This window comes from Mus pahari, chromosome 13 (assembly GCF_900095145.1).
Source record: "Mus pahari chromosome 13, PAHARI_EIJ_v1.1, whole genome shotgun sequence".
Classification (NCBI taxonomy): Eukaryota; Metazoa; Chordata; class Mammalia; order Rodentia; family Muridae; genus Mus; species Mus pahari.
Genome location: NC_034602.1, coordinates 18,460,400 through 18,472,429, shown reverse-complemented (window position 1 = coordinate 18,472,429; position 12,030 = coordinate 18,460,400). Strand labels below are relative to the sequence as shown.

At 35.6% G+C, this 12,030-nt stretch overlaps 1 protein-coding gene across 2 annotated transcripts in view; it reads right to left on the bottom strand.

Moving 5' to 3' along the window:
• Zpbp (zona pellucida binding protein) overlaps positions 1-12,030 on the bottom strand; it is a 146,363-nt gene that overhangs the window by 89,427 nt on the left and 44,906 nt on the right. For both annotated transcript variants that reach the window (XM_021211183.1, XM_021211184.2), the window contains exons 3-4: positions 7,984-8,109; positions 2,851-3,000 (exon numbers count right to left, since the gene is read on the bottom strand). In XM_021211183.1, coding sequence (XP_021066842.1) covers positions 2,851-3,000; positions 7,984-8,109 — 276 coding nt within the window. The remainder of the gene's footprint in view (positions 1-2,850; positions 3,001-7,983; positions 8,110-12,030) is intronic.

The window sequence follows — 12,030 nt, the reverse complement described above, 5'->3', positions numbered from 1 at the left end:
TACAAGCTTGCAATCCCACCAGCAATGGAGGAGTGTTCCTCTTTCTCCAGAACCTCGCCAGCATCTGCTGTCACCTGAATTTTTAATCTTAGCCATTCTGACTGGAGTGAGATAAAATCTCAGGGTTGTTTTGATTTGCATTTTCCTGATGACTAAGGATATTGAACATTTTTTCAGGTGTTTCTCAGCCATTCGGTATTCCTCAGTTGAGAATTCTTTGTTTAGCTCTGTACCTCATTTTAAATGGGGTTATTTGAATTTCTGGAGTCCAGCTTCTTGAGCTCTTATAGTATAGCTGGTTGGGAACCATTTCCATAAGCAGCAAGGCAGCATTCCTCACTCTGGTCCTAGTTGCCAGCTACACCACAGAAATATATGCTCTCTTGGTATTTAATAGCTACACATAAAAGTACAACATTACCTGGATTGTGGTATGTACATGGTGAATTTCCCTATCATTATCATTTGTACAAAAAACTACTTAGTATATTTGCTAGCTTATGCAAATATGCTCTTACAGTAAGTGTTGAAGTATATGTGTAATAAACTAGGATACAGGAAAAAACAATATGGAGATGAAATCTGACTGCCTGCTTATACAATCTAAAAATTGACTTGCCTGACTTAAAAATGACACATTTATCATACCTCTTAGAATTATAGAGTAGCACTTTTTTGAGTAAGCAACATGTCAGGAAAATTGTAATAAATGGACATTTGTTTGTCACCTGGACTGTAAAAGCAATAGCATATATGTTTCTTATTGCTACTGCATCGCATATTAGTTTAGAAACAAAATGAGCTGACTTTAAGTTATGGAGAACACAAATCTGAAAGACTTACTAGACTAAAATCAACACATATTCCTTCTGTAACATCCATAGATGCCCGACTTATTGAAAACTCCAGTACTAGAAGATGCCTACACTGGAGCACATGGAACTCCCACCTCCAATGTCAAAGACAGTCAGTTGACTTCTCCTTTGTTACCACATCTCTCTTTTCTCCCTTTTCTGCCTTCCTTTTTATAACAACCCTTGTAGTCAGGCATGGTAGCACACACGTAATCCCAGCACCTAGGGTGCGGAAGACAGAGAATTGCTATGAGTTGAGACCTGCAAGGGTTACAGTGAGACATGGCTCCGAATAAACACCTTAGGATTACATACAATAAGCCCACTCAGTTAAGTCAGGACTGTGACCTTTAATCTTCCTCATCAACTTGTCTAAATTTGGAATAGCATAGGAAATATATGTCTGGGCTGTCTGGGAAGATGTTTCCAGACAGTTTTAACTGAGGCTGAAGATCCGCCCCAAATGTGAGTGGAATCCCAAAATACCACGACTACAGCCTGCTCTCCACAAACTAGCAGCAAGGCCTTACTGCTGAAGACAATACCTACACAATTCAATGAACATGGGGGTTATGAACTGGTGCCTACAGACGGCCTTCACACCCACATTCCAGTGTCTTTGGTACAAGAAGTTATTCTTCATGTCCTCGAATGAGAAACAAATACCAAGCCTGCAACAATCCCTTTATCTACAATGGCATATTACCTGCAAGATATGCAACTGCAACAGTAGCACAAAGCCTGTGGGGGTAACAAAGCAATAACTGACTTGACTTCAGGCCTACTCCATGGACTGGAACTCATACCTACTTGACACCGCTTTAGGTGACCAAGAATCTGGGACTAAATAGCCCAGAGACCTGGGGTAAATATAAATAACACTGTTCTAAAAAAACAAAAATAAAAAAAGAGAGAGAGAAAAGAAAAAAATGTAGGAATAATTAAATTGGATAATTATTCTGCTACACTTGTTGTTCAGTCATAAGAGAAGTTTTCTCCTGCAGCATATGAGAACAAATATAGAGATCCACAGTCAGACATTACAGAGTTTCAGAGACCCTGGAACACCCAATCCTAAATGGGATGTTTCCATCAAATCTCTTCCCAAAGGACTGAGGGAACTCTGCAGAAGAGAAATCAGAAGAGGGGACAGAGGAAGTCAAGAAATCAATGCCGTCTAAGTCAACATGATCAAAGCTCATATGAACTCTCAGAGACTGAAGCAGCATGCACAGGGCCTGCTTTAGGTCCCCTGCTGATAACATGGCTTTAAGTTTAGTGTTTTTATGGAACTCCTGAATATGTGAATGATTGGTTCTCTGATTCTTGTGGCTTCTCTTAGGCTCTTTCTTTCTGTTGGGTTGCCTTGTCCAACTTTAATGTTATAGACTTTGTTTTACTTTGTATTTTATTTTGTTTTATTTTTTAAATGAATGATTAAATGAATGAATCAATGAATGAAAGAAAACATAACTACTGGGGTAAAAGTTAACAACTAAAGTGACAATTATACCTGCCCTAGAGAGGGAAAGCGAGTTATCTCCATTTGAGTGACTCTGGACATATCAACTACCCCAGGGCAGGTTTCATGTTCAGAAATGTCTGACCAACATACAATGGACACCATGGGTTTCATATGGATTTGGTTACAGTCTGGAGGAACATTTTTGGTTTTCTGGGGGAGGGGGGTCATGTATTTTATTTTTGTCTTCTTGGATTTGGGGAATTCTGCTGTTGTATTTAGGTCTTGGTTTTTTGTTTTTGGTTTTTGGTTTTTTGAGAAAGAACTTAATGTTGAGTGTGTAGAGTAGTGGAAATGATCTGCAAGGACTTAAGAGAAGGAAGAACTTAGGAGAAAGAAAGAATATAATCAAAATATATTGAAATTTAAAAACTGTCTTAATTAAAAAATATTAAAAATGAACAAACCTTTCAAAATGTTTAAACACTGTAAAACATTAAGAAATGTTAAAGTATAATTAAATTCACTTCTTACCATAAACAATGTATTTCAGCTGAAGATTTTTAGCAGGTTCCTCTACAGTTGGTTTATACTCGAGGAAACATGTATAAACCCCACTCATGGTCTCTTCAAAGCTCTGAAATATGAGGCTTCCTGTGGATGTCACTTGTGCAGTGGTATTTTCTAATGAAGACATAATATACAGCTGTTTAAAACACAATAGGGAGACAAAATACCAAACACTTAAAGTAACCTAAGAACCACAGAAATTTATGTTCACAAAACAGAGTTACTTAAAGTTACGTATTATATGTGGTGCATATTTTTAGTAGATGCCAGGATGACCTTAGAATCAAATTTCCACCAATCAGAATTCATCAATTGTGGAACTGTCTAAATTTTAAGAGACCAAGAATGGCATATAGACATAAAGCAACCCTAGTATGCTCCTTGCACTGAAAGAGATGCTACCAGAAATACAGTACTATTTATGAAAATTTATACACACATATATGTAGTGCATGTATACATATATATTGTAAACAATATATAAGTACACATTATATATTTTATATAGTATATTTATTTATCTATACCATAAGTAATAATCATATAGTTAACATATAACATAATATTATATAGTTTAATGATGAGTTATAATCAATAGGCTTACAATCTGCACATGAAATGGTCTAACCAAAATAAAGTCTATTACAGTATAACCCTTAACAGTTAATATTTGTCACTACTATACAAAATAGCACATAAAACAATGAGTTGGCTTCTAACACTGAGGGTTACAGAAGAAAATAAATGGAAAATTAGTCCATCAGACTTGTCAATCAATTATAGTGTTGCTGTGTTGGGAAAAAGATTGGGATGTAAGCTCCCTTTTGCCTCAGGGTATTACGCTGGAAGAAAACTATGTTGTCAAAGGAGAATAAATCTTGAGCCATTAAGATATAGATGTGAAGGTTCTCTCTCTCTCACAAACTGTATAACCATGGGAAACCACTCCATTTTCTGAAACCCAGTTCTTTTGTGTGTTCCATGAAGATGACAATATAGAGCTGCCTAACTCCTGTGAGTTGTTCAGGTCATCAAATATAATAAATCATTAAGTAAACAGACTATTATTCTTAAAGTCCATAACTACAGTTTTGTGTCATGAAATTTTCAGATACTAAAATTTTCTTAACTGAGAATTGAACACACCATTTATTATAATTGAAAGTATAATCTCAGGAAATGACTATTTTTATTTTTCCATTTTAAGTAAATGATTTAATACTTACATACTTTTAAAAACAGTTCTTCAAACTGAAGCAAAAATACAAGAATGCTCTTAACACTGACATTTTTTCTTATATGCAAAGCCCTGCTGCATATTTTGAGAGAGAAATGAATAGACAGATATACCCACCTTCAAGGACATTACATAGGGAATTATGCATTGAGATCTCCTATTTCTACATCCTTGAGGAAGTGAAAATGTAATATAAATTTAGAATATATATGTTCAATGCCTACTTGTTTAAGAATAAAACATATTCTGATAAAAGATAACATATTTATCTTAACATGCTATTTTGTAAAAATATTAAATTAAGTGATTACTATATATTTCAGAAAATATAGTATAATACAATTTTAATAAAAATTTAAATTATCACAGCAATAATAAAGTAAGGTATTCTTTGGTAATAATTCAAAAGGAAGTTTTCCTATATCAGAAGTATCAATAAATATATAAACAAATATATGTATAGATATACTATATCTGACATGGATTATGTAATAAAAAAATCAGGTGACCATAGGTGTGTGGATTCATTTCTGGAGCTTCAATTCTATTCCATTGATCTACATGTCTGTCGCTGTACCAGTACCATGCAGTTTTTATCACAATTGCTCGGTAGTACAGCTTAAGGTCAGGCATGGTGATTCCACCCGAAGTTCTTTTATTGTTGAGAATGGTTTTTGCTCTCCTAGGTTTTTTGTTATTCCAGATGAATTTACAAATCGCCCTTTCTAACTCTGTGAAGAATTGGGTTGGAATTTTGATGGGGATTGCATTGAATCTGTAGATTGCTTTTGGCAGGATGGCCATTTTGACTATGTTAATCCTACCAATCCATGAGCATGGGAGATCTTTCCATCTTCTGAGATCTTCTTCAATTTCAAAATATAAGAACTCATTACAACAGATATTTAGTAATCAACTTTTGTTTTATGTTTTATTTTGTATAGGAAACGCTTGCTGATAATGAGTTATATCATTATGTTATATTCTTCCCTCTAGGCATTGCATTTCATGTGCAAAATGTAAACTTACTGAAAATATAATTCAACATTAAAATATAAGAATTATTTTATGGTAAATAAATATATACACCAAAATATATACTTTGTATATACATATATATCATATATATAGTATCTGTATATACACATTCCATATGTATGTATACACACACACACACACACATATATATATATATATATATATATATATATATATACATATATGTATGCTATATCTTCATATCATCTCTTTCAATTCCAAGAATATACTACTGTAATACAAAATATGAAAGTCAAAAGACTGAGCATCATACAATCTACAATGGAGTTATATTTAAAAGATTTAAGAAATGCATTTTAAAACATAAGCAGAGAATTTCATACTTAATATAAAAGTTAAGCCTTACCAGTGATCACTCACTGAATTTTACATGATTAAGTCTAAATGGAAATTCACAAAGCCAATAGCTATTGTATTTGGCACAGAAAATACAGGGTTAATTACAAGAAAGCACACAATACAGATACCCATTAATTAATCATTTCTTTTAATTGGTCTGTCTTCATTCCTAGCTTTGTTATCCTAATACCTAGAATTTGACTACATCTTTTATAGGCCAGGATTTGGAACTGTTAAAACTTTATAAAATTTCGCTGCGACTTAGTTTATTATTTTTAAAATGTTTATACTTATCACTTAGCTTAGATGTGAACTAGAAAATATAAGGTGGAAAATTACTACTATTATGCTAAATGATCATAGAAATAAAAATACTCCTAAGGACAGATTGCTATACCCATAGATCAGTGAATGGGTCAAACCTCTTCAAAAAAGATCCTTCTTGCAGTAGATCGTAATTAACACAGAGACCTGCAATTGGACAACTTGCAGATAGTGAGAGAATTTGTAACACTCAGCCTTAAATGGAATGGCTACACCAAACCCTTCACACTTCGAGGCTCAGGGGCCAATGTGGAAGAAAATGTTGAACTACTGTTAAGAGCCAGAGGTGGTAGATGACTCCAAGGAAATAGTGTCTTCTGGACACAGCTAGTCAGATACACATATGAATTCAGAGACTATGACAGCCTGCACAAGACCTTCCCAAATTTGAGCCAGCCAAACTCCCAGCATGGAGAGGGGAAAGTGATCACAAAGTTCCACCACTTTCCAAGAAGCCATTTCCATATTTTATTTTTATCTGGAAAGATTATACTTCTTTTTTTTTGGGGGGGGGGGTCCAGGACAGGGTTTCTCTGTACAGCCCTGACTGTCCTGGAACTCACTTTGTAGACCAGGCTGACTTCAAACTCAGAAATCCGCCTGCCTCTGCCTCCCAAGTGCTGGGATTAAAGGAGCACATCACCACACCCAGCCTAAGATTATATTTCTTAGTACATATTTTTATTATGAAAAGAAAAAAGAGTCTTTCCAACTTAAAGGAGTAACTAAATTATATACCACACTTCGCAGTATAAATTGTGACACCAGGTATGCCACCTTAGAAAAGAAATGCTCAAAATTTCAACTTCCATATCAAAAGTACAAAACCCCTATGTTCCATCCAATACATGACTGTGAGGAGGAGCTAGAGAAAGTACCCAGGGAGCTGAAGGGGTCTGCAACCCGATAGGTGGAACAACAATATGAACGAACCAGTACTCCCAGAGCTCGCGTCTCTAGCTGCATATGTAGTAGAAGATGGCCTAATCGGCCATCATTGGGAAGAGTGGCCCCTTGGTCTTGCAAACTTTATATGCCCCCAGTACAGGGAAATGCCAGGGCCAAGAAGTGGGAGTGGGTTGGTAGGCGAGCAGGGGCGGGGGGTGGGGGAGGGTACAGGGAACTTTTGGGATAGCATTTGAAATGTAAATAAAGAAAATATCTAATAAAAAATTCAAAAACAAAACAAACAAACAAAAAAACAAAAGTACAAAACCCGTCAACAGGAAAATTCAATACTTAAATGTTTATTTTCCAGTGACAAAATTTTGTTATAGATATAGAAGATAGTGTTCATACTATACCATATGTTGCTGCTGCTACTAGAGAATAAAAATAGATTTGATTATAATTCAAATATTAGATACCTGTACATGAGAACCATTCACCAATTTCTGTAAGCTGCCCAGCCCCTAAGGATTTCTCTTGCACCCTCGGTAGATATGAACACAGAGTACAACTGACCCTATGTTACTGAACTGAGGTACAGATTACATCAGAGCATCAGCAATTCTTTGCATAAGCAAACTTCCTTCTGTCCAAATGACACTTCAAGACTGTAGTCTTTAATCCTCAGAACTGTCTCAAAATACCAATAAGGTTTTATAAAAGAAACAAAAGTAAAGGTGATAAAGTTCCACTGAGGATATGCAAAAATGGCTGTGCTACACTGAAGAGACTTTTAGTACAAATACTCACTAGTCTTCACTGGTTAAAAAAGAATAATAATAATAATAAAATAAAAAATTAAAAGATTAAAAACCAGCTAAGCTATAAGTTCTAAAGTAAACAATACATCAGTTATTAGCAAAATCGAATTCAAAATTCACAGCAAAAACGATACAGTCAAAATAAAATACATACATAAGTAAAAGAAAAATAGAAACACTGATTTTCACACAAAATAATAACTTTTAGGATAGAAATGCTTCTAGTACTCAAATAGCTGAAATTTTTACTGTCTTTATCCTTAATAAAGAAAGCAGAGAAATGTTCATACTATCAACATTGCTATATCAAACTCCAGGAGATTACATAGAAAATATTTGAATACATGGTAAATGTATTAGATACAAATATTTTTAAGTGTAAGTAACTCTGAGATATATCTACTTAATTATAATAACTAAAAATCCTACCTGAAACAAGTTTTCCTTTTGGCCCATGCCATTGGAATGATGGGTCTACCAGCTCTGTATTTCTCAGTCGTTGGGTGACACATAGCACATGTGGACTCTTTTGATGAAGCATAACATATACGCTCACTGAAAATACAATATTAAAAAGTTCCAATAATATTTTAGCTTCTTTAATTGTCTAGTAATACCTCATATTTTGTAGTTTGTGCTACATTCTCTGACATTTCTTTGGCTCCTATTACTTGTTAATTTCACTGTCTCCATATAATTACACTAAAAGGATACAGTGTATTTTATTTGACTGTGTGTATATAGTCACCCACATGTGAGGGTATGAGTGTATGTAATGAACCTGAATATAATATTTTGATCCCTTTTATTCAGAGCTCACATAAACTGCCCAGTTTAAACTTAGAGTATAACTACAATGACAGTATTAAGCTAATTCTCTATCTGGACTTCATTTGTGTTGTATAAACATCAGACATGAGCACAGTGAATATGTACATTTAGATGAGAGGAACAGTATATTACTTACAATGGTATAGAATAGTGTACTACATAAATATAATAATGTGATTTTAAAAGCTAACTAATATATATAATGGTTGATTTTTAAATATTGTTCATTGTGTCATACTTTTAAAGAATCATGGTAAACAAAGATTCTTTAGGAGATACAAAAGGAGCACAATCAAAGATCGAGTTGTTAAGAACCTACACAGACTAAGCTCTAAGGAAAAGTCTCAATCACCCATCAGCAACCACATGCCACACTTCTCTCATTCATCAGAGCCAGACTTTGTGATCCAGTAAAATAAAAATTAATTTTGGAAATAAAAATTCTTAATATAGAAAAGCTTTTATATTTTACCACAAAACACATTTTAAATTTCCATAGCCCTCGACCAGTTATGAAATCTTGTCTCCATTTGGGGTATTTGTATTGCATTTTAAAATATCTTTTTTTTGATCACAAGATAATGTTTTGCTTCTTCAATGTTTTCATCCTATAACTGCTGTTCATTCATAGGTTGCTTCCCTAAAATCTGATTGATTGTGTATTTACTTAATAATTATTGGATGGAATTTGCAAACACTTTCTTAGGATCCTGACCACTATGTTTATAAATATTAAACTACCCTTACATATTTAGTAATCAACATTATTAGCATTGTTATTAATAAGCTAATGATTTAGGATCATAACGGTCATATGGAGTTACAGAGACAAAATTTGGAGCTAAGACAAAATGATGGACTATCCAGAGACTACCACTCCCGGGAATCCATCCCATAATCAGCCACCAAACCCAGACACTACTGCACATGCCGCAAGATTTTGCTGAAGGGACCCTAGTATAGTGGTCCACACAGAAGTGGATGCTCACAGTCAGCTATTGGATGGAACACAGGGCCCCCAATGGAGGAGCTAGAGAAAGTACCCAAGGAGCTGAAGGGGTCTGCAACCCTACTGGTGGAACAACAATAGGAACTAACCAGTACCCCCAGAGCTCGTGTCTCTAGCTGCATATGTAGCAGAAGATGGCCTAATCGGCCATCATTGGGAAGAGAGGCCCCTTGGTCTTGCAAACTTTATATGCCCCAGTACAGTGGAATGCCAGGGCCAAGAGGTGGGAGTGGGTGGGCAGGGGAGCAGGGCAGGGGGAGGGTATAGGGAACTTTCAGAATAGCATTTGAAATGTAAATAAAGAAAATATCTAATAAAAAATTTTTAAAAAAGAAAAGAATTTGGCATATTTCCCCCTATTGCCTATCTATAAATATGCTTTTACATTTTGGTAAGGGAGAGATCATGAAAATGCTTAGTGAACTGTACTAATGTTAAGTTTAATAGCTACTAGTCTAATAAATAATTTAATAAAATCCAGCTTAGAAATTTGTAGCTATCCAATTAAACAGAATAAAGCACAAGTTTTATTTGATTCTCTCAATTCATACCACCTTTCTTTCATTATTTTCTCATGAAGTTATCTGCCAAAAAACTAACCTTTAAATGTTCCACTGTCAGTTTCTAATTCCATTCAACATTCTAATCATGCTTTCCTCTTATTTCTCTTCTTCATTTCTCAGTTTTTGCCTCTTTCCATCTTCTTTTTTTTAATAGATATTTTCTTTATTTACATTTCAAATGTTATCTGCTTTCGTAGTTTCCCCTGTGAAAATCCCCTATCTCCTCCCCCTTTCCCCTGCTCCCCAACCCATCCAATCCCATTCCTGGTCCTGACATTCCCCTATACTGTGTCATACAGCTTTCACAGGACCAAGGGCCTCTCCTCCCATTGATGACCGACTAGGCCATCCTCTGCTATATATATAGCTAGTTCCACCATGTGTTTTTTTCTTTGACTGGAGGTATAGTTCCAAGGAGCTCTGGAGGTACTGGTTAGTTCATATTGATGTTCCTTCTATGGGACTTCAGTCCCCTTCAGCTCCCTGGGTATTTCTCTGGCTCTTTCATTGGGGAACTTGTGCTCCATCCAATGGATGACTGTGAGCATCCATTTCTGTATTTTCCAGGCACTGGCAGAGCCTTGCAGAAAAGAGCTATATCAGGCTCCTGTCAGCAGGCTCTTGTTGGCATCTGCCTAGTGTCTGGGTTTGGTGGTTCTTTATGGGGTGGATACCCAACTGGGGCAGTCTCTAGATGGTCGTTCCTTCAGATTCTGCTCCAAACTTTGTCTCTATAACTCCTCCCATGGGTATTTTGTTCCCCATTCTAAGAAGGAGCAAAGTATCCACTCTTTAGTCTTCCTTCTTCTGGAGTTTCATGTGTTTTGCAAATTGTATCTTGGGTATTCTAAGTTTCTGGGCTAACATCCACTTATCAGTGAGTGCATATCATGTGTGTTCTTTTATGATTGAGTTACCTCACTCAGGATGATATCCTCCAGATCCAACCATTTCCCTGAGAATTTCATAAATTCATTGTTTTTAATTGCTGAATAGTACACCTTTGTGTAAATGTACCACATTTTCGGTATCCATTCCTCTGTTGAGGGACATCTGGGTTCTTTCCAGCTTCTGGCTATTATAAATAAGGCTATTATAAACATAGTGGAGCATGAGTCCTTATTGTCAGTTGGAATATCTTCTGGGTATATGCCCAGGAGAGGTATTGCTAGATCTGCCAGTAGTACTATGTCCAATTTTCTGAGGAACCACCAAACTGATTTACAGAGTGTTTATACCAGCTTCCAATCCCACCAGCAATGGAGTGTTCCTCTTTCTCTACATCCTCGCCAGTATCTGCTGTCATCTGAATTTTTGATATTATCCATTTTGACAGGTGTGAGATGGAATCTCAAGATTCTTTTGATTTGCATTTCCCTCATGATTAAGGATGTTGAACATTTATTCAGGTGCTTTTCAGCCATTTGGTATTCCTCAATTGAGAATNCTTTCTTTAGCTCTCTACCCCATTCTTAATAGGTTTATTTGATTTTCTGGAGTCCAGCTTCTTGAGTTTTTTGCATATATTCAATATTAGTCCCCTATCAAAGATTGGTAAAGATCCTTTCCCAATATGATGGTGGACTTTTTATCTTATTGACAGTCTTTTACCTTACAAAAGCTTTGCAATTTATAAGGTCTCATTTGTTGATTCTCAGTCTTAGAGCACAAACCATTGCTGTTCTGTTCAGGAATTTTCCCACTGTGCCCATATCTTCGAGGCTTTTCCCCACTTTCTCCTCTATAAGTTTCAAAGTCTCTGGTTTTCTGTAGTTTCTTGATCCACTTAGACTTGAGCTTTGTACAAGGAGGTAAGAATGGATGAATTCGCATTCTTCTACATGATAACCGCAAGCTGTGCCAGCACCATTTTTTGAAAATGCTGTCTTTTTTCCACTGGATGGTTTTAGCTCCCTTGTCAAAGATCAAGTGACCATAGGTGTGTGGTTTCATTTCTGGGTCTTCAATTCTATTCCATCGATCTACCTATCTGTTGCTGTACCAGTACCATGCAGTTTTTATCACAATTGCTCTGTAGTACAGCTTGAGGTCAGGCATGGTGATTCCACCAGA